General features: G+C 47.5%; 1 protein-coding gene across 3 annotated transcripts; it reads left to right on the top strand.

Moving 5' to 3' along the window:
* Positions 1 to 10068: 10068 nt before the first annotated feature.
* Myadm (myeloid-associated differentiation marker) lies at positions 10069 to 19939 on the top strand. 3 transcript variants are annotated; one of them, NM_001443816.1, is made up of 3 exons: positions 10069 to 10365; positions 14146 to 14233; positions 17266 to 19939. In NM_001443816.1, exon 3 carries the CDS (start codon positions 17268 to 17270, stop codon positions 18222 to 18224), a length of 957 nt encoding a protein of 318 aa, NP_001430745.1. In that variant the 5' UTR covers positions 10069 to 10365; positions 14146 to 14233; positions 17266 to 17267; the 3' UTR covers positions 18225 to 19939. The 3 variants fall into 3 exon arrangements, with proteins under 3 accessions (NP_001430745.1, NP_899161.2, NP_001430746.1); NM_183332.2 differs by lacking the exon at positions 10069 to 10365 and adding an exon at positions 11632 to 11682; NM_001443817.1 differs by lacking the exon at positions 10069 to 10365 and adding an exon at positions 11632 to 11923.
* The last annotated feature ends 3286 nt before the right edge of the window (positions 19940 to 23225 follow it).

Raw genomic sequence — 23225 nt, 5'->3', positions numbered from 1 at the left:
TACTAAATAAATAATTCCATGTATGTGAGTACACTGTCACTGTCTTTGGACAGACCAGAAGAGGGCATTGGATCCCATTACGGATGGTTGTGAACCACCATGTGGTTTCTGGGAATTGAACTCAGGTCCTTTGGAAGAACAGTCAGTGCTCTTAACCACTGAGCCATCTCTCTAGTCCCCTTTGTCTTGGATTTTTAAAAAGTCAAACTTTGGGGCTGGCAAAATGACAACAGGTAAAAGTGTTTGTTGCCATTATGCCCAAGTGGTAAAAAAAAACAAAAACAAAAAAAAACCAAAACTTTTAACAGGAAAGGGATGAACAATACCTGTAATTCTGGGACTCAGGAGGCTGAGACATTTGGTGACACTGTGAGTTCAAGGCTGGCAAGTTTCCATCCCCCTCCCTCAACAATAAATCTGTGTGTTTAGGTGCAGAATGAAACTTCTAGGACTTGGGGGTTTTGTTTTGTTTTGCTATTTTTTAAAGATTTGTTTATGTATTTTGTACACGTTCCCCTGAGAGCATTTGCATATACATATACATTTTAAGTACATGCTCTGCCTTTTTAAAAAATGTACATTGGTGTTGGCCTGCACGTATGTCTGAAGGTGGGTGTCAGATCCCCTGGAAAAGGAATTACAGACAGCTATGAGCTGCCTTGTGGACTCTGGGAATTAAACCCCAAGCCTCTGGAAGAACAGCCAGTGCTCTTAACTGCTGAGCCGTCTCTCTAGCCCCTTCCCTTGATTTGCTCTTTGAGAGTGTCTGCATATACTGGCTTTCATATTCTTGTGGGGTCTCCTCCACCTCCCTGTCCCTACCCTGTCAGGGTTTCTCTGTATTGCCCTAGCTGTCCTGGAACTCCCCTCTGTAGACCAGTCTGGGCTGGAACTCACGGATATAAACTCCCTCTGCCTCCAGAGTGCTGGGATTTAAGGTAAACACCACAAATACCCGGAAGTAAAACTTACCGTGTTATTTTACTTACAGTTTGCTTGTTTGGTTTTTTGTTTTTGTTTTTGTTTTTGAGACAAGTTGTCATATACCTCAGCTAAACCTTCAACTGTCTACGCAGCTCAGACTGACCTTGATCTACAGATCCTGCTGCCTCAGTCTCCTGAGTGCTGGAATGGCAGACTTGACTATTGTGCCCCTCCTCCGCAGGGCACACAATAACTCCAGGGGAACTGAGCGCTGCCCCCACATGAGCTACATTAATCTCTTCTGAAGACATCGCCCTAGATGACTAATCTCTTAAAAGTCCACCACCTCTCAATTCTGCCACACTCAGGTCTAAGACCTCACTCTTTGCGGGGCAGGGTGGTGGTGGTGGTGGTGGATGGCACTCAAGCTATAATCCACTCCACACCAATTAGAGAAGAAAGGCGCAAAGAAGTCTGGGAACGTTTCGGAGCAGCAGCAGGGTGAGATCAGTGTCACTCGGGTGTCCTGAGCAGAGTTGCTGGTGACAGGCAGCCTCACAAACAGGCTGTCTATACAATGTGACTTAGGAAGCATTCCTCTGGCTGTCTGCGCTTGGCTTTCTGACAAATCCCTGGGCCTGATTCTAGTCTTCCCTAGGCTTCCCATGATTTATTTGGCACCCTCCTCAGACTCATTTCTCCTTTCCTGGTTTGCAAATTCAAAATCTGCAAAGAGCCAGGAAAGGCACAACTCCCCATGGCTGCTTTGCCCTGCCGAGACCCTGGGAAATTCCCCCTGGACAAGTGCAAGAGGGGTTTTCACGTGGTAAAGTGAGCCTTCTTTCCACACAATGCAGATTGGATTAACAGATGGCAGCTTTGTCATCCTTAAACTGAAGAGGATGAAGTGTCTGTTTTGAAGGCGTGGGCTGCATTGGGGGACAGGGGAGGAAGGAAATCTACTTGATTTCTAAAGCTGCTAACTGCATTTATCAGATTGGAAATGAATCAAGCCTCAGTGTTGGGGGAACTGCATTAACAATGAAGAGTTAAAAACAATGTAACAGGCTGTTGAGATGGCTCAGTGAGTAAAGGAGTAAAGGTCTTTGTAGCTAAACCTGACTACCTCAGAATCTAAATGGGTGCAAGAAGAAAACTGACATTTTCACAAACGGTCCTATGACTAGCATGTCATACACACGCAGGCACACAATTAAAAACGTGGGCCTTTGAGATCGCTCAGTGAAGAAAGAGGCTTGCTACCAAGCTTCATTACCTGAGTTCAATTCCCAGGATCCACACGAGAGAATTGACTCCCACAGATTTTCCTCTGATCTCCACACACATCCCGGACACAAATAAATCTAAAAAAATATGTTAATGCCCTAAAATTACTAAGGGGCCAGAGAGATAACCCAGGAATTAAGAGCACTGTCTGCTCTGCACAAGGCTGGGGTTAAGTTTCCAGCCCCCACATGGTAGCTCACAACCATCCAGTTCCAAGGTATCTGACGTCTTCTTGGGGCCTCTGTGGGTACCAGGCATGTACATGGCGCACATAGATACACTCACACACATAAAAAAATAAACTAAATAAATAGACGTTTTTAAGATAATGCAACAATGTATACATCCTTCTCTTTCTCTGGTCCACAGTGGTAACCTGGCGCTTCAAAAGTATAGCTATCCTCCTGCCCCTGCCTCTTTAGTGCTGAAACTACAGGTATGACTGTGCAGAACCACAGCAGACAAGGTGCACGGCTTAAAAATAGAATCAGGAAATTATGTTTACATAAAGGGAAAAAAGTTCAGGAGAGTCTTAAGTTTAAAAGGCATGGTATAAAATGGGGTATGAAGACACAATTCTTTTTTTTTTCATTTATTTATTTGTTCATTCACTTTACATCTTGATTGTACCTCCTACTCCCTCCTCTCCTTCCAGTTCTACACTTACATTTTCCTCCCCACATTACCCTCTTCCCTCTCTGAGGAGAAGGGGCGCCCCCTCCTTGGGTACCATCTCACCCTGGGGTGAACACACAATCTTACTGTGAGAAAATTGAGAACATTTGGGCCATTGAGGTGTCTCAGCTGGTAAAGGTACTTTCAGCCAAGAAAGACAACCCAAGTGTGTGATCCCCAGGACCCAAATTATTGGAAGGAGAGAAAAAAACTGTAAGTTGTCCTCTGACCTCCACAGACGTGCTCTGGCACACCTCTCCTCAACAACATAAACAAACAAATACAATTTTTTTTTAAAAAGATAAGTAGCTGTCTTCAGACACACCAGAAGAGGGCATCAGATCTCATTACAGATGGTTGTGAGCCACCATGTGGTTGCTGGGATTTGAACTCAGGACCTGTGGATGAATAGTCAGTGCTCTTAATCACCGAGCCATCTCTCCAGCCCAAATATCACGTTTAAAAGGCTTTATTATGGTCCAAGGGCACCTCCCCTCCATAGTGTGTGTGTGTGTGTGTGTGTGTCTGTGTGTGTGTGTGTGTGTGTGTGTGTGTGTGTGTGTGTGTGTGTGAGAGAGAGAGAGAGAGAGAGAGAGAGGAGAGAGAGAGAGAGAGAAAGAGAGAGAGATCGATCTTGTTTAATTATGGTTTATCTAAAAACTGGAAAGACACACAAAAAAACTAACAACAAAAAAAGCCTAATAGAATGTTTTTTCTGTTTGAAACAGTACAGAAGCACAGGAGCTTGGGTTCTTTTGTTGTTTTTTGTTGTTTTTCTTGTTTATTGGATTGTTTGAGACAAGATCTCATTATGTAGCCTTGGCTGACCTGGAACTACTATCTTGACAAGGCTGGCCTCAAGACTCCTCTGCCTCCAGAGTGCTGGGCTTTAAAGCATGTGCCATGTCACCTGGCTCTTTTGTGATTTCTGAATTTGACATGACTAGGGTGACAAGGGACTGAAGAAAGGACAGCCACACTTACAGAAATGATGGGATGGGTGGATTGTTCTTGCTCTTATGGTTCAGCATAAGTTAACCAACAACCTGAAATCCAGTGCATTCATTCTGTTCAGCCCAGGAGTAGTTAGCTAATACTGGTAACCGATCTCTTCTAAAGGACAGCTTCAGGTTGCAGTAATTGTGGGAGGAATCTGCAGCTGCTAGTTTTTGTGCACACTGGCAGCATTCTCATTAAGATCAGAGAAAAGCTTTGCCATAACTCTGAGGCTCAGCCTGGGGAGAGACTTTGCCACTTCCATAAGCCTGAGGCATTGCAGACCATGTAAAACAGTATACCTCTACTCAGTGTTTTATCTATACTTAACATGCTCACTCTATACTTCCTCTGCTCCCAGAGGCTCTTGTGTTCTGGGCTAGCCCTGAACTCACTATGCAGTTGAGGACGACCTTGAACTCCTGATGGTCTTGTCTCTTCATCCCAAATGTTGGGATGACACGGTGACTGCCACACCAGGTATATTTTATTTATTTGTTTGTTTGTTTGTTTATTTTTGAGGGAGGGTCCCAGCTGTCCTGGAACTTACTATGTAAACCAGGCTGGTCTCAAAGTCGCAGAGATCCTCCTGCCTCTGCCTCTTGGGTGTTGGGATCAAAGGATTGTACCATATGTCCAGTCTAATATTTTGATTTTAAATGTATCAGTACACTCTTTTCTTAAATGTATATTATAGCTGGCCAGTGGCAGCACATACCTTTAATCCCAGCACTCAGGAGGCAGATGCAGGTGGATCTCTGAGTTCAAGGCTAGCCTAGTCTACAGACAGCTCCAGGACAGCCAAGGCTACACAAAGAAACCTTGTGTTACAAAAACAAAACAAAAAACAAACAAAAAAAGCCGCACAACCAAATTAGTATATAGGTTACCTGACTCCATGCGCATAAAATATTGTCCTAGTTTGTATTCTATTACTGTGATAAACCATGGTCAAACATAACTTATAGAAGTTTGGGCTTACAACTCCAGAGGGATAAATCCATCACAGTGGGAGGCATGACAGCAAGCAGTCGGCACAATGTCCAGGGTCAGGAGCAGGAAGCTTAAAAATCATATTTTTTTAAAAAAAAGATTTATTTATTTTATGTATATGAGTACACTGTAGCTGTCTTCAGACACACCAGAAGCGGGCATGGGACCCCATTACAGATGGTTGTGAGCCACCATGTGGTTGCTGGGATTGAACTCAGGACCTCTGGAAGAGCAGCCAGTGCTCTTAACTGTTGCACCATCTCTCCAGCCCCTACAGATCACATTTTTTTTTAACAGCAAGCATAGATCAAAGAGAGTGAGCTCATCCCAAACCATGAGAGCAGTTAATGATACTTCCTGTTCCTATGGTCGCTATACCTGAAAGAACTAGATAGCTAAGATTATCTCAGCCCCTAGCCCAGCCATACTTCCTCCGATGAGGCCACACCTCCTGTGGCAGCTGAGTTTCATGTCCGTTTGACAGGAACTACAGTTACCTCAGAGGAGAGACCTCAATTTAGAAAATGCCTCTGTAAGATCTAGGTATGGGAGACCTGTTGCATATATTCTTAATTAGTGATTGACGTGGGGGGGGGTACGGTCCAGCCCATTGTCTATAAGATGTAGACTGGGGATTTGCACAAAGAGTTTAAATGCCTGATATTATGGGGGACACTCCTCAATTAAGCCGTCACAGATATTTAAAGGTATCTTACCTCGGCGTATTCTGACATGGGTACCTATACTCCTTGAATACATGTGCATGGATAATAGTTCTAGAAACATAAATAATGGGTATTATGCAATGGGTATTTCTGGAAAGTTACAAAATACACCAGTAAAAGCAAAGAGGGAGGTACTGGGCAACTGGAAAAGATGTTTCCTTAAATAGATTACCGACTCATAACGTGTAAGGAAGCAAGTAGATTCCCCACCCTTGCTCTTGGAAATAAAAGTTTAGGCCTCACAGATTACCAAACAAGAGCTCGGCCATTAAGCTAACATTGCCAGTGTACTTTATAACACTAAAAATTACTTTCATTTATTTGTTATGTATGTACACATACAGAAGTGCATGTCACTCTTTGGTTTTGATTTTGTTTGAAACAGGGTCTCATTGTGTAGATTTGTCTGTCCTGGAGCTCACTAGGTAGACCAGGCTGGCCTTGAACTCAGAGATCCTGACTACCAGGAAATAAAGGCCCTGCATATCATACATTGTAAGAACGAAGGTCAGAGGATAACTTGAAGGAGCCAGTTCTACTTATCTCCTTTCACTATATAGGTCCCAGGGATCGACTGGGATCATTAGGCTTGGATGCAAGCATCTTTATCCAATGAGCCATCTCATATTACCCCCTCTTTTGAAACAGATTCTCACATGGCCCAGGCTGGCCTTGAACTCACTATATAGCCAAGGCTGACTTTGAACTGCTGATTGTCCTTTCCCCATCTCTGAAGGACTGAGATTACAGCCATGCGCCACAATACCTGGTTTATGTGGTGCTGGGAATTAAATTAAAGATGTTACATTCCCAGGGCACTTGTAGCTGACTTGGGGACAAGACAGACTGCCATTGTATCACAGCGCTGGTGTTCAAGAAACCTTTATTTTACTTAACAGTGGTCCTAAACCATGAGAGTAGTTAGTGATGCTGGTTGTCTTTGGTACTTCCTGTTCCTATGATGACTATACCCCAAAGAACAATGTGAGGAAAGGCTCATGCTTTCAGAGGGTTGGGTCCTCCATGGCAGAGAAGACATGCCAAAGCAGTTCATATCAAGATGATCTGGGAATGGGAGAAGGGGAAAGGATTGAACATTTGGTATAACCTCCAAAGATGTGCACATAGTGACCTATTTCCTTCAGCTCTTCCCACCTTCCAAAGTTTCTAGAACCTCCCCTAAAATGGTGCCATCAGGGGATCGAGCCTTCCACACATGGAACTCTGTGGGGCATTTAAGATCTAAACCACAGAGGTGGGCATTGTAGCCCAAGTCTGTAATCCCAACATTTGAGAAAAAAGGACTGTCATGAGTTCAAAGCCAGCCTGGGATAGATGTCAAGTTCCAGTCTAGTCTGAATACAGAATAAGATCCTATCTCAAAACATCTGGGGAGAATGGAATTTACTTACAATTCCAGCACCCAGGAGGTGGAAGCAGGAGGATTTGGAGTTCAAGTCAACCTAGGCTATGTATGACTATCCTGGGCTGCATGAAATCCTGTCTGTCTCAAAAACACCAATGGGTCCATGGAGATGGTTTGGCTGGTAAAGACATTTGCCTGCATGACTGATGACCTGAGTTCAAACCCTGAGACCCACATGATAGAGGGAGAGAGCTGATCCCTGCAAGTTATACTGTAAGCTCCAGATTAGCACCCACATGTCTGTACACACACACACACACACACACACACACACACACACACACAGAGAGAGAGAGAGAGAGAGAGAGAGAGAAAGAGAGAAAGAGAGAGACAGAGACAGAGACAGAGACACAGAGACACAGAGAGACAGAGAGAGGGAGGGAGAGAGAGAGAGAGAGAGAGAGAGAGAGAGAGAGAGAGAGAGAGAGAGAGAATGGAGACAATATCAATACAGTGATGGAAAGGCAGAGGATGTCAGGTATCCTGGCAGAGTAAACATGTCATCTGAAATTAAGAACTTTGAATCTTTAGCCAAGTAAAGCAAAAGTGAAAGGAGAAGGCTGAGGGACTAGGAACTTCAGGTGCAAAATAAGAAAGCAATCTTGAACCAGGCCGTGGTGGCACAGGCATTTAAGCACAGGACTCAGGAGGCAGAGGCAGGCAGATCTGTGAGTTTGAAGCCAACTTGGTCTATTAGTGAGTTGCAGGATAGCCAGGACTGCACAGACAAACTCTGTTGAGGAAAAAGAAGAGGAAGTGGAAGAGGAAGAGGAAAAGAAAGAGGAAAAGAAAGCACTCTTGTTGAAGATCTAAGAAACAAAGAAGTGTTTTTTTTTGTGGTGTGATTAAGGATAGCAGAGGTGACTGATACTTGACTTCTGGGACGTAACCTCAGGTTAGAACAGTAGGTCACTGAGGTCAGAAGCTACCAAACATTCTCATGGTTTAGAGCCGAAAAAAAAATGGGAAGCTTTGTAAAGATTTGTTTATTTGTTTGTTTTATCTTTTTTTTTTAATGTATATCTCTGTAAGTGTGTGAGTATGTGAATGCAAAGTCCCTGAAGTCCAGAAGAGGGCACCAGATCTCCTGGAGTGAGAGTTACAATTGATTGTGACCCACCAATCGTGGGTGCTAGGAACTGAACTCAAGTCCTCTGCAAAAGCAGTAAGAGCAATTAACCACAAAGCCGTTAGCAGCCCCATGGAAGCTTTTTCCTTTGTTAAACAACATCTACACAGCCAGTGGTGTAGGGGATGCCTTTAATCCCAGCACTCAGGAGGCAGAGGAAGGTGGATCTCTGAGTCTGAGGCCGCCTCAGATAACATAAAATCTTGCTCTTCTAGATAATCTGAGTTCAGATCCTAGCACACATACAATGGCTCACAACCATATGTCAACACGTAGGGTATCTGATTCCACCTTCTGGCCTCTAAGAGATGCTTGTGGTGCACATAAATTCACACATGCATGCACGCACGCACACACGCACGCACATACACTAGCATAAAAAAGTATTTTAGTTGAATTGTAAGACAGAAAAAGATTTGATGGTTAGTCCAGAAAATAAAACTTACAGAGTAGGTGTTAGTTGTGAGAACGAAAACCACCTCATAGTCTGTATCTCATTAACTCTTCAGTAACCACCTCTACTATGTCATATGATAGACCAGATAGCTGCTTGGTATCTCTTGGTCAGCCTTTCTCTGGATACTTCAGGGTTGGCTCAGTGAGCTCTTAAGCAAAGATGGCTATGGTCGACCATAGTGGATTCATCTCACCAATCTTAGCCAGCCACACGTCCACCTTGTTGATGGCAGCAACACTTGCTGAGGCCCTGAAAGCACAGCTTCCTAGGAAGACCAGTTAGTCAAATGCCCAGTCTGCTGAGGATTACATTGGACCTCTTCCATCGTGGGTTGGGCAGTAAGTTTTTCTTCCCTGGAATAAGTAACTCTCTACTTGTTATTTGCTTTCCTCCCCCTTTGCGCCCCTGCCAAAAGCAGCCTGTGTGCGCACAATGAATGGCCCTATTCACCATTCACCGTCGCGTTCAACCACATAATACTGCTTCTGATCAAGGAAGTCCGTTTACTTGGAAGCTGGTATGAGTTTGGAGAGGGGTTGCTCACGTCCTGCGAGCCCCTAGAAAACAAGCACAGCCTGTTGGACGGGGAGTCGTAGTGATGGGTTTGGGACATTTGGGTGGGGGTTCTGTCCTAAAAGGTGGGCTAAACACTGAACCAGTAGCACATACCCAATCACAGGTTACACAGACCTGGGAAGCCAAGGGTTACATTTCCCCAAAATTACACCCTGTGACTCACTCTTCAAATGTTTGCAAACTGGGCAGGGGAGAGAGCTCAGTGATACCGTGCTCACTCTAGCGTTTTTTTTGGTTTTTTTGTTTTTTTTGAGGTAGGGGGTTCAATCTTCAGTAACACACACTTACATACCCCAGGTGCTTGTGTCTTGTTCATGCTACCCTGGGCACTGAGACATTTTGCTTTTTGTTTGTTTTACATTTATGTTTGGGGGGCGGTGGTGGTGGTGGTGCGTGCCATTGCATGACACGACGAGCCTGTGTCAGTCAGAGGAAAACTTTTGGGAATCAGTTCTCTCCTCTACCACATGGGTCCTAGATGAGCAACACAAACCATCAGGCTTGGCTCGACCCACTGAGCCATCTCAGTACCTACACAGGAAATACCTCCGCCACAGGACAGAGCACTGTAAGTGGATAAAGGACTAGCCAACCAAACCTGATGACCTTCGATTCTCCGATCCCATTCACTAGGAGATAACTGACTCCCACAAGTTGTCCTCTGACTTCCACATTTGCACTGTCACACATAAAGTGTGTGTGTGTGTGTGTGTGTGTGTGTGTGTGTGTGTGTGTGTGTGTGTGTGTTTAAACTAACCCAAACCCTCCCTTTTGCAGGGCATAAAATGACAAAAAGGGTCTGTTTCCGTGCCTCTTCCCAGACATGCAAAGTGAGCACACAGCTCTTCGCCTACCCATCCCTACCTTGGTCCCCACCCCCACTTCTGCAAAGCACGAAGCAAGCGCCCAGGTCCCCTCTTCAGCTCCTCCCTCCTCTGTAGGACACGGAGCTGGCCGTAGTGAGCTCCTGGACCCTTTGGACCCCTCACTTCGCGAAGCTCCCGGTTTTCTCTCTAGAGCTAGGTCTATAAGCCTCTTCAATCTTCCTGGAAGGTGACCAGAAGCAGCCGTGGGGAAGAGACAAGCTGCCGCAGCCGCAGCCATCAGCAGCCACCGCCACTAGGCCCCGCCCAGGAGCAGCAGATCAGGGCCGCGCCCGAGACCGCTGCCGAGCGGGGTGAGTGAGTGCAGCCAGGAGGGAGGGAACCTGCTGTCCCGGGTCTCCGCCCTGCCCAGGGGGCCCGCATTGGGACCCTTAGGTCTCTCCTAAAGTCCCCTCCAGCACGGCGACCTTCAGCTTCTTTTCCCTTTTGGTTCAGTCGAGTCCTTTCAGGCCCTCAAATCCGACCATTTTTTTTAAAGCCCAACCCTGCATTTCTTTCCCTCTTTTGCACCTCTCTTTCCGGTACAACGGGGTCCACCAAATCCTTCCCATATTGCCATATGGGATTTTAGAATCCAGAGCTCCCAACCCTAGCCCGGTCTTCCTCATAAAGATTCTGAGTCCCTTTGTCCTGAAGGCAGGAATTCAGGCCCAAAATAGCGCGCCCTTCCAGACCTAGGCGGTTCGGAAAACCAACCAACCAACCACAAATGTTTTGAAAACTGTCTGAACGCTCAGAAATCTGGGACCCTCCCCCCAAATTTCCAGGAATTTAGACACTATCCATCATCCTTTCGCTCTTCCTGCCTGTGATCTGTTGAGACGTGGCCCAGCAGTCCTCTGACCACGATTACAGTGTAATTGGAGCTATGGCCCACTCTCCTCTGGGTAGACCCCTAAACACGGGAATCTAGTCTTTGTTCTTTGGGGGTTGGGCCTCACCTGTCAAGGTAGCTTGCTCACTTAAGGCCTGGCACCCTAAATTCCTAAATTCTCTTCAGGTAGACAAGACCCTAGCCCACAGACTCTGTTAAACAGAGGTCTAGCCCCCAAACTGCTGGGACCTGGATGTGTAAGATTTCCCTTTTCTGGTTAGAGTGGGGGAACTGATAGGCAAGGCTGTGGGGGCCGAGAGAGGGAGAATTGAATGAGGTGAAACTAGGCATGGGGCTTAGTGGGGGGGACTCTAAAACAAACCATAAACACATACGTTTCTTTGGCAACGGCATTCTCCAGCCTACTCTAGAGATTTCTTTGCAGAGCTATGTCAGGGAGGATAGCCCCCGGGAGCCCCCACGCCTCCAGCTGCTGTGTCTTCCTGTTTTGTCTCCACGGCAACGGTGACCTCAGCCCTGAATCCCCTCACTGGTCGGGCTGGAGTTCCAGGACACTTCTGGGGGGCGTGGTGTGACATTAGCCCCGCCTTCGGGCCGGGCCAGGGATAGACTGAATGAAGGGAAAGTCCCTTTTCACCGCCCTAGCCAGGCCCAAACCCCGCCCTCAACTCCTCCCTCGCGCGCTCCTCAGCTGGCCAACTCCACCCAGCTTTAAGACCCTTTTAGTCTGCAGCTGTCGTCCTTGTTTGTGCTGCAGACGCCACTGACTGGAGAGGTGAGGCTGCAGGGACCCCCGAAGGGAAGGAATAGTGGTTCAGGATCCTCGGGTCTAGAAAGAGGAGTGGGCACGGATTCAGGTGTCTGGGTCCCTAGAAACACTGCAGTTGGGCCAGGACTCAAGTTATAGCTGAAAGGCTGAACATCTGAGGTCATACATGGAAAAGAGAAGGGGCTGGGGAGTGGGCACGTGGGTCTGAGGAAGGACGATGATACTTGGACCCCTGAGGCTGAGAGAGGTAAGATGGGATCTAGACTCCTAGGTCTCACCTAAAAGACTTGGGATCTGGATTTAAGATGGGTCTTAGGGGAGGAGGGCTGGAGTCAGACCTTAATCTGGAGGAAGTCGGGGTTCTGAATTTGTTCTGAGGGAGAAGGTACTGGGGTCTGAATTTGGGCAGAAGAAGGGAGGGGCTGGAATCTCGACTTTTAGTTTGAGGACTTGGAAAAATGGAGTATAGATATCTGAATCCGAGAAGATGGAGCTCCTGGATGCTTGTACCTGGTGGGGAAAAGATCTTGTTCTGAACCTCCTTCCAGAGGGTCTGAGAGAGAGAGAGAGAGAGAGAGAGAGAGAGAGAGAGAGAGAGAGAGAGTGAGTAGGGGTAGCTTTGAGGGTTTAAGGCTGAGCCCACCACTGGTGTGAGGAGTGGCCCGGAGTCTGATCAGGGCTGTGCCCAGCATGTGCCCAGCCTGTGGAGTGATGGATGACCTCAGGAGTGTGGCATGGGAGAGGGTAGCAGGGGTGCTGGGTGTGGCCCCGAGAGTGGAACTAGATCTAGGAGGAAGCTCTAGGGGCGTTTCCTCACTCTGCTTATGTCTTGAGCTGAGCATTCCTGAGCTATGACTTCAAACGGTGCTGAAAGCCCTCTGGACCACTAGTTCCGTTATCTCTCCTAGGGTTTTTCTTTCTAGTACCTCTTCTTTTCTAACTTTTCTCCTGGGCAGAAGGATTTATGCTCTTCCCTCTTCTGGTATCTGTGGTGGGACAGTAACCCACCTTTTTTTTTTTTTTTTTTAAGACAGGCTCTATGTATAGCCCTTGTAGTCCTGGAACTCGCTATGTAGACCTGGCTGGCCCTGACCTCATAGAGATCCGCCTGCTTCTTCCTCCTAAATGCAGGGATTAAAGGCAATCTGTTGCCCACTTACTGTAGTGCAGGCGTCAGGTTAGGCCTAGCTTCCCAAAAGCCAATACCTGTGGGAGCTGGAGGTTTCTGCCTTTCTGTTTCAACTCCCAAGTGTGTTGGAGGCTTCTAGTTCCCACGGAGAGTTCCAACTCCTGCATGAGTTCTAGCTTGGAGCCAAGAATGAGATGTGTCCTCGAGCTCAGTCAAAATTTAGGAGTTTTAAAGGAGTCCGCGCTGGTCATACTCAGGAGAGTCTCAATCCCTTAACTGCGTTCCCACTTCTTAGAGGTTGAACCCAGTACCTCACACATGCTAGTCAAATACTCTACCTACCTCACCACCAGCAGCTTCCCTTTCACCCCACACCCACCCGTTGTTGGTCTTCCCCCCCTCCCCCGGAGCTGAGGACCACCGAGCTAAAGCCCCAACAACACCCCCCCACACCGTTGGTGGTCTTTGAACTCTTTCTGTGACCCCAGGAAGACCCTGAATTTCCAATCCTGTCTCAACCGGTGTTTTGGAAACACCGTTCTGCACTCCAGGCCAGACTTTCCTCATTCTGGAAGGACCCAGAGTTTAAAAAAAAATTTTTTTTCTTTTACCCTAATCCCAGCACTTGGGAGACAGAGACACGCAGATCCCCAGGAACTCAAGACCAGCCTGGTCTACATAGCAAGTTCCAGGCCAGCGAGGCTTACATAGCAAATGTTTATCTCAGAATAATTTTTAAAATATATTTTTGCAGTGGGTGAGGGACGCATGTACCGCAGGGCACTGAAAGAGGTCAGAGGACAACTTGTGGGAGTCGTTCTGCCTGGCTCTAAACTCACACTTTTCAAGGAACATTAACACCCCCTCCTTCGTCCCTCCCTTTCCCCCCTCCCGACTCTCGCTTTCTCGGCGACGGGGGTCTTGGCACCACCTCCTGGTCCCTGCCACATTGCCCTGGCTGTGGTGACTTAAAGCCCTTATAAGGAGCGGAGACTCCGGGCCAGGCTGGGCCTCCCGCCTGTACAACCACCGCCCTGGGATCTCCCTCTGCAGACGGCAAAGCTGGGGCTCGGTTAACAGCACTCACGCCCCTCTCGAGCCTGAGGGCGGGCCCTTTACCCATATTTGCTTACACCCCACCCACGCAGCAAGTTCTCCGAGAGGAAGGAGAGGGGCGGCGCTTCCCCTGGGCAACCTCTGGGACCTCCCTCGGGAATCTCTGCCAAGAATGCGTCCCCACCAGGAGACATGTCCCAGCTGTACAGTTTAGGGCTCCGGGGTCACAGTGCTGCAAGGGAAGGCTGTCTGAGTTCCCTCTGACCCTCCCTCTCTTCCTCCAGGGCTTCTGATCTGCCTTTTCCAGGTGTGCAACCCAATCGGCCTTCGCAGCCGGAACTTTCTCCTTCCGATCCTCTGTTAAGGAAGCAGGTGAGTGTTGTCTGAGCCCTAGCTCTTGAGTGAGGGTGGAGTGGCTGCAGTTTGGACTTACAGTTCTGAGGGCCAAGGACTTGGGGTGGGGGGCTGGTGTCCAACTTTAAGGGAAGAGAACTGGGGTTTTAGACCGGGAGTATAAGAGGGGAGGGTTTAGAGCCCTGTTCTGAGTCTGATGGAGGTTTACCAGGGGCCTTGACCGCTCGGTTTAGGAGCATAGTGCCTAGAAACTGAACTGAGTCCATGATAAGAGGGCTGGGAATTCCTGGGTTATCTAACTTGGCCAGGAATGCTGAATTGGATTTACAGGAGGAGAGGAAGGACCAGAGCTTGGATCCCTGGGTATGAGGAAGGAGGGGAATGGTGCCTAGATTCCTAGACCCTCAGAGACGAGGCACCTGGGAGGGTTCCAAAGAATAGAATCAGAGAATCCATGTGTTTAAGAAGTTGTATCCAGGAGCTGGCTCCTGTGTACTTTGGGAGCTGTTCTGGGACAGTGTGCTCTTCCAGAGGTTAAAACACGCCCTTCAGGGGTTGGGAATTTAGCTCAGTGGTAGAGCGCTTACCTAGGAAGCGCAAGGCCCTGGGTTCGGTCCCCAGCTCCGGGGAAAAAAAGAACCAAAAAAAAAAAAAAAACAAAAAACAAAAAACAAAACAAAACAAAAAAAAAACATGCCCTTCAGTCTTTCCATGGGCTCAACCTTAGCAGGACTTCTCCTGGGGTGGGGGGAGTTATGAATAACTTTATGCTCATCTCAGAGCACAGGAGATGGACTGCTGCACGGTGGTGGCAGGCACCTTTAACTCCAGCACTCTGAAGGCAGAGGCAGACGGATCTCTATGAGTTCAAGGCCAGCCTGGTCTGCATAGTGAGTTCCAGGACACAACAAAACAAACAAAAAAAGAGATGTTAGATCAGAGAAACCTAAGTTAACTAAAGTGCATGTTGGTGAAGCCGTGAGTTGACAGGAAATACTTGCAGGGCCATAGGTATAACGAAAAAGCCCACCCCAGCATGGGTGAGGACTCATGAAAGGTGCATTTCTGGGGCACACTGCTCAACTTGTAGGTAGCTGGGCAGAAGAGCCTTCCTGTCCTCCTTTAGTCGCTTGATGCTCATAAATTACTTCAGCTTTGGGAGGAGCCCCATAGCACAGCCTTGTAACGTTCTGAGTATGTTTCCTGAGCCTTGGAAGTTCTATGGTTTTCCTTTCTAACATGTAATTATTGCGTGCATGCGTGTATGGGTACACCCCATAGCAAGTGTATGGAGGTCAGAGGACAATTTGCAGAATTTGGTTCTATCTACCATGTGGGTCTTCGGGATTGAATTCAGCTTATCATGCTCTGTTGTAAGTTTTCTCTACCCACTGAGCCATCTAGTTGGCCGCAAGTCTCTATAGCTTTTGAGTTATTTGAGCCTCTCCCCTCCCTCCAGCAGCTGATGTTCGATTCAGAAGAAATAACCACAGAACTGACAATAGTAATAAGAAAAGTGGATCTGGAAGCCACCTTCTCATACCTTTAGGGTCATCAGCTGAGAGGTCAGATAGTTAGCATCCCGAGGAAGGCTCTGGCATCTGGTCCTAGTGCTTCTAGGATATGAAGACAGAAGCTGTGGTTTACAGTGTTAAAAAAAAGATGTTAGTCCTTCTAGTCACACCCCATGTCTGGGTCACATGGTACGCTAGAAGGCTAGAAAGCTGACATACCTGTCCTGAGGTCCGGATCTGCATAACTGACCTTGAAAACTAGAGATTTCAGTGGAAGGAGCTGGGCCACTCACTGAGAATGGAGGAAGTTGAATTTTCCTGAACTTGAGGTACCTGTTAGCTGAGTCCCTGGAGGAAGTGATAAGCTCAGTGATAGGAAAGCGGAAACTGAGCTGTCTTTGGATTTTCCAGGTCTGAGGTAGGATTGGGGGGTGGGGAGAGCTTGAAGGAAGGGGGAGGGAGAAAGCTTGATGTTTCCCGTCAGAGATCTCTGGGAGAGGAGTAAGGAGAAGGATGTAGGTCCAGTACTTTGGTTAGATGTGGAAGGCAGAATGGAAGTTTGAATATTGGGTGGATAGGGGGCTGCTAATGTCTACGTCGCTCTTCCATAAAAGAAATCTTTTCACAGTGCATAAAGTATAAGGAAGTTGGAGTCTTGGCTATAGAGAAGTTAGAGATGACTGAGCTGTGGGTGAAAGGGGGAACTTTGTTCACAGGGCCTGGGGTAAAAGCCCTAGGTCACACACAGGAGGAAGTGAAGTACAGGCTGGAACCTTGACCATATCTCTTGTGACTGAGTGGTTTTATTGTTGTTTGTTTGTTACAAAACGGGGTTTCTCTGAGTAGCGTTGGCCGTCCTGGAACTCACTAGGTAGACCGGGGCTGTGTTTTGTTTTGTTTTGTTTTGTTTAAGGCAGAATCTCATTCTGTAGCTCAAGCCAGCCCAGATTTTACCACAGAACCCAGGCTGGCCTCCATCTCATAGTAATCTTCCTACTTTGGTGCTCCAAATGCTAAGATGACAAGTGCGCACTTCTCCCCTTGCTTTGCACAGTGCTAGGTTCAGATCCAGGGCTTCCTGAATGGTAGACAAGCATGTCGCCCACTGAGCCACATCCCCAAGACCACAGTTGTAGGTTTATATTCGGTGTGAGTCTTATGTGCTCATGTGGAGGAGGTCAGAGTTGACTTGAAGAAGTAGTCTTTTTCCTGCCACCAGGTATGTCCCAGAGATCCAACTCAGGTTTTCCAGCCCGGTATCACAAACGCACTCCAGTGGGTAGGACGCCGACTCCCTGGGGAAGGGAAGCAAGGAGTATTGCTTTGGGTATCTGGATTCTGAGTTTCTCATGGGCAGGGCTAGGATGAGCTTGGAATCTACATGACCCATCCATTTTTATAGCTTATAGAAAAGTTTCACATACTAAGACATAACCCTTTCAGAGTTCAAAGTAATTTGTTCCAAAACAGATGAGGGCTGGGTACCTGGATTCCTCAGTATACCAGACCTTATCCAAATGCTTTTCTTTTTCTCAGCCATGCCGGTCACAGTCACCCGTACAACCATCACAACTACATCATCATCCTCCACCACTGTGGGGTCCGCCCGGGCGCTGACCCAGCCCCTGGGCCTCCTCCGCCTCCTGCAGCTAGTATCCACCTGTGTGGCTTTCTCACTGGTGGCCAGTGTGGGTGCTTGGACAGGGCCCATGGGTAACTGGGCCATGTTCACCTGGTGTTTCTGCTTTGCTGTTACCCTCATCATCCTGATTGTGGAGTTAGGTGGATTCCAGGCCCGCTTCCCCCTGTCATGGCGAAACTTCCCTATCACCTTCGCCTGTTACGCGGCCCTCTTCTGCCTGTCGTCTTCCATCATCTATCCCACCACCTACGTGCAGTTCCTACCTCACGGACGTTCCCGGGACCACGCCATCGCTGCCACCACCTTCTCCTGCGTTGCCTGTTTGGCGTATGCTACTGAAGTGGCCTGGACTCGTGCAAGGCCTGGTGAGATCACTGGCTACATGGCTACCGTGCCAGGGCTGCTCAAAGTGTTCGAGACCTTCGTAGCCTGCATCATCTTTGCCTTCATCAGTGAGCCGAGCCTGTACCAGCAAAGGCCGGCCCTGGAATGGTGTGTGGCAGTCTATGCCATCTGCTTCATCCTAGCAGCAGTGACCGTCCTACTCAACCTGGGGGATTGTACCAACATGCTGCCCATCCCTTTCCCTACCTTCCTGTCAGGCCTGGCCTTACTGTCTGTGCTCCTTTACGCCACTGCCATCGTCCTCTGGCCCCTCTACCAATTTGATCAGAGGTATAACAGCCAACCCCGCCGTTCAATGGATCCAAGCTGCTCTCGTAGTTATGTACAACCCAATGAAGTGTGTAACTGGGACCGACGGCTGGCGGTGTCCATCCTGACAGGTATCAACCTGCTGGCATATGTGTCTGATCTGGTGTATTCCACCCGTCTGGTGTTCGTCAAGGTCTAAGTTTGACAAGGGGCTCCCTTCCCCTTCTCTCCTTGTAGCCTCTTCAATCTGATTACCCAGGTGATTGGTATCGGCCTGTTTTCTCCTCATCTCCCACCCGTTTCCTCCTCCCTGTTGGATACGTATGCTCTTCCTTATTCCCTGTTTCCTTCTCCATCCCTTTCTTAACCTTTCCTCTTCTGGTATGCCTGTTTTACCCATGAGCTGTGGCTTCACAGCTTACCTCCTTCATTTTTCTATCTCTATAGTCTTTCCTGTGGGTTCTGTCACCTGCCTGTTTTCTTGGGAGCCCTCAGAATTCTTGCTTTTTCTTCCTTACCCCTCAAAGGTGCTGGCCCCACACATCCCACACTCCTTTGCAGTTACCCACGCTCCTTTGCAGTTCTTCACCCCATGGGCCTCTTTAGGGGCCTCATTGCCAAAGCATGCCTGCCTGCCTGCCTGCCTGCCTTTGCTGTGCCTTAGTCAGTATGTATGGAAGTGTGTGTGTGTGTGTGTGTGTGTGTGTGTGTGTGTGTGTGTGTGTGTGTGTTAAGGGGTTTGGGAAGGAGGCCATGTAGTGTCCCTCTCTCCTTTAAGTTCAAACCAAAATAAACAAAATTCTGGAGGTCAGCAATTCCCAGTGGGCAGGAGTCATCTTTATGCACAGAGTGTCTGCCTCTACCTGTCACTCAGCTTTGCATCAAAGTGGCTCTAGGTTTTTCTTTTACCGAAAGCCCACTACCTAGAGGCTACCTTAGATGAAGCGATGGATGGACACCTTTGCCTAAATTATTCTTCGTGCTATTCAAACAAACAAACCCACCAAAAATATCCACATGGGACCTCTCTCTTCCCGACACCCCCTCCCCTGCTTCTCTGTCCGGGTTTTTTGAGACAGGTTTCTCTGTGTAGCCTTGGCTATCCTGAATTTGCTCTGTAGATCAGGCTGCCCTGTAATTCAAGATTATCTGCCCACTTGTGCCTCCCTAGTGCTGGGATTAAAGGTGTGCGCCATCACTGCCCAGCCACCCACATGGTCTTAAAGACAACTCTGAAGTGTTTCTGAGGGGCAGTAATGGCGGCCATCTTATCTCAGTGTTAAAAATAACATGGTCTGGTTTAGCAGGGATGAGAAGAGAAATGGCCTCTGTCGGCCTTAAAGGCACTATGATCCTCTTTTCCTTTTCTGAACACGGAGACAAGAGCAAACAACTAAGAAGCTCTTTTGTTTTTTTTTATTTTTGTAAATAGCTTTGGAGATGTTCTTAATGTAGCCCAAGCTGGTCTCAAACTTAATTGTGTCGCTAAGGCTTCCATTGAACCCTTATCTTAACGTCTCCACCGTCCAGGTGCTGAGATTACAGATGTGCCACAGTACCCCAGTTGTGCAGCCCCATTTAAGAGGGAAGTTTCTTAAACATCTTTTCTTGGGGGTGGGGGCTGGGCTTGGGGTGGGTTATCAGGATTGGAATGGCTTGTGTGTGCTGTACATGAACCCAGGTCCTTGTGTGCTAGTTGCTTCTTGCTGCTGCTTTCTGCTTCTCTGGGACTCACATGCATTACTTGGTATATATATATATATATAAATGTATAAATATATATTTTATTTTTTTTTAATTTTCTGGAGCTTTGGGTTTCTATAGCACCTGCTGTCAGTCATCCTTTCCCACCCCTCACATCTATAATGTTCTTTTTTTTAAAAAAAAAATCTCAATATAAAGATGACAGGAAGAGTCATGCTTTCTTTATCTCGGGGTGGGTGGGTGGGGAGGAAGGAACGACTCCAAGAGATGGGTAAGACTCAGATTCTTGAGTTTGATGACAGAAGGAGGGGTGGGACTAAGACAACATCAGAAACATCAGAAACAGTGGCAGAGTCTGGGTCCTACCCTGCCTTTAAAGATAATTTATTTTTTCATTATATGTACATCGTGGATTTGCTGGCATGCATGTCTGTGTGAGGGTGTCGGGTCCCCTGGAACAGGAGTTACAGACAGTTATGAGCTGCCATGTGGGTGCTGGGAATTGAACCCAGGTCCTCTGGAGGAGAACCACTGAGCTATCTCTCCAGCCTCTCCCCACCCCTGTAAGCCGGTCTCATGTAGACTAGGCTGGCCTCAAACTCAACAAGTAGTCAAGTTCTACCTCCTCCATTGCTGGGGTTGCAAGCATATGCCACCACACCCAGTTTATACAGTTTTGGGGACTGAACCCAGAGCTTGGTACACGCTGGGCAAGCACTTTACCCATTGAACTATATACCATAGCCCATTAGTCTTCTTAATTCTTCAAAACAGGGGAGTGGAAGCCTTGAGTGCTCAGGGGTTAGTTAAAAGCACAGGATTTGGCAATGTGAGAACCAGGGTTCGGGTCCCACTACCCAAGAAACAAGCTGAACATCCCCTCAAATGCACACAACACACTGCATGGTGAAGGTGGGGTCACAGTTGGGCTTGCTGGCTTCCTGCCTAAGACAAATGGGCAGTGAAGGAAGTGACAGATGGTACCATTTTCTGGCCTCCATGACTACATACATTTTATAATCTTAAAAAGAAGCCAGGAAGGTTGACTAGGAAAGACATGAATGTGGTCTCTCCCCTGGAGAGTCCCATGAGTATGTGAGAAATATAAGGCACTATGGCTTGGCAAGTACCTTAAGGGGAAAGAATTTGCTTAGCATGTACAAAGGCCCTGTCAGGCTTGTCCCTAGCAACACACACAGAGTCAGGAAGAAAAATACCACTTTATCAATTCAGATATACAATGTCCTGGGGCCGAAGAGGTGATTTTTTGCAATTAAAAATGCTTGTCCAGTTCATAGCACCCACATCAGCAGCTCACAACTACAGTTTCAGGAGAGATAACTCAGATTAAAAACACTGATACACTTTGGCCTACACACAGGGAAATAAAAAGTATTAAAAAAATACAACATTGGGGGCTGGAGAGATGGTTCGGCGATTGAGAATATTGATTGCTCTTCTAGAGGTCCTCAGTTCAATTCCCAGTAACCATATGGTGGCTCACAACCATCTATAATGGAACCCAGTGCCTCTTCTGGTGTGTCTGAAGACAGCGACAGTGTACTCATATACATAAATACATCTTAAAAAATATCCAAGCCAGGTATGGTTGTCCTTGCCCTTAATCCCAGCACTTGGGAGGCAGAGACAAATGGATCTCTGTCAGTTCAAGGCTGGTCTGGTCTATAGAGCTAGTTCCAGGACAACTAGATCTATACAGGGAAACCCTGTCTCAAAAACAAACAAAAAGCCCAAAACCATATACATGTGTGAGTATATATGTGTGTGTGTGTGTGTGTGTGTGTGTGTGTGTGTGTGTGTGTGTACACGGTTTTTTACATATATGTAGAGTTAGAGTGCAACAGGTTTCTCAAAAATGCATTCATGTCCCCCATATTTCCCAGCACAACCTCTTGACAATTCATGGAACACTGTTCTTTCTCCCAAGTACCATTCATATCTGCCTTCTCTTTGAATAACCTGGGTCCAGCTCACCCATGCCCCAGAGGGACCACCCTATCCAGATTAGATCTTGCTCTTCTCTGTTGAAATCCACCCGAATAAGATTATACATACGTAACACACACACACACACCACACATATCACACCACACACACACACACACACACACAGAGAGAGAGAGAGAGAGAGAGAGAGAGAGAGAGAGAGAGAGAGATATTTCAGGATCATAAATCTCCTTTTGCACCTGCACCCACACAAAAGCAACTTGGAAAACATTACAAAGTTTGGAAGTGAATGAAAAAAAGAAATGAATGGGCCTGACGTAGGTATGGTGGAAGAAAAGGTTTATTGTATAAAAGGGAGAGCACAGCCAGAGGCAGGGACATCTAGGAGAGTCCAGAATGACTCTGAGGTGGAGTGTGAGGAGAGCAGAGAAGAAAGAGGGGAAGCTAGGAGACCAAGAGGCTAGGAAGGTAAAGGGTAGACAAAAAGGGCCTGGTAACCAAAATGGCTGGGTTATACAGGGGAGAACAACTGGAGGAAGGGCAGCCCAGCCACTGGGCTGAAGAAGTTTAGGGTAGGGATGAGGTATACTAGCCATACTCTGTAACAGGTAGAGACTGAGGGATTCTGGGAGAACCTGGCAGCCAGTTATGCCTTGATATGTTAAATAGGCACCCCAGCTAGCCTTTTGCCCCATGTTCGAGACCTAACAGGAAGTACAAGGAAGAGGACACACACTCAGGGGATAAGAAGTCTTATTTCTTCAGTGCCTACCAACGCATATCTACATCAATTCCTCTTGTTAGGAGGGCATCACATTCACTCTTTCCCATACACGGTTCAAGAATACGAGAAAGAACAGCTAGAGGGTTGTGGTGTTGGTCAGTTTATAGAGTGCTTGCTGAGCGAACACAAGATCCCGGGGTCAATCCACAGTACCTGAACACCCCTCCCCCCACCCCCACGGGTGGTATATGCCTATAAACCCAGTTCTTGGGGAGGTGAAGGCAGGAAGCTCAGACGTTGGTTATCTTCGTATACCTTACAAGTTTGAAGCCAGCCAGAAATACAGAAAGATTTATCTATTTACTTATTTATTTATCAGACAGATATCGTGTAGCCCCGGCTGCTCTGGAACTTGCTATGTAGATCAGCTGGCAGCAAACTCACAGAGATCTTCCTGCCTCTCTCTGGGATTACAAGTGTGCAAGCCCTTATTTTAAGAAGCAAAATAGATAGTATCCAGTGATCTGCTGTATTAACTAGGGAAAACAACAGAGGAAGAAGCTGAACTCCTAGTGCCCTCCACCAGTCGTCCCAGGGAACCACAGACATCTATAGGTTTTCAGGGTGGTCAGGGAACTCTGCGTTCAGAGAACGGTGCTTGAGGATTGATCTTAATTCCCTCACCTCCCCTGCACCTTCTGGAATTCCAGACGACCTCAGCAAAACCGCAAAGACTGAACAGACACCCGCATCACCGGAGCGGCCAGCCTGATGCGCATTGCACGTCGGGAGCAGTAGTTCTCC

Source organism: Rattus norvegicus, chromosome 1 (assembly GCF_021556685.1).
Source record: "Rattus norvegicus strain SHRSP/BbbUtx chromosome 1, alternate assembly SHRSP_T2T, whole genome shotgun sequence".
Lineage (NCBI taxonomy): Eukaryota > Metazoa > Chordata > Mammalia > Rodentia > Muridae > Rattus > Rattus norvegicus.
This window is presented reverse-complemented; position numbering and strand designations above follow the sequence as displayed.

What these genes read in the sequence shown, in the direction of transcription:
- Myadm (NM_001443816.1), top strand. Translation starts at nt 17,268, where the DNA reads ATGCCGGTCACAGTCACCCGTACAACCATCACAACTACATCATCATCC.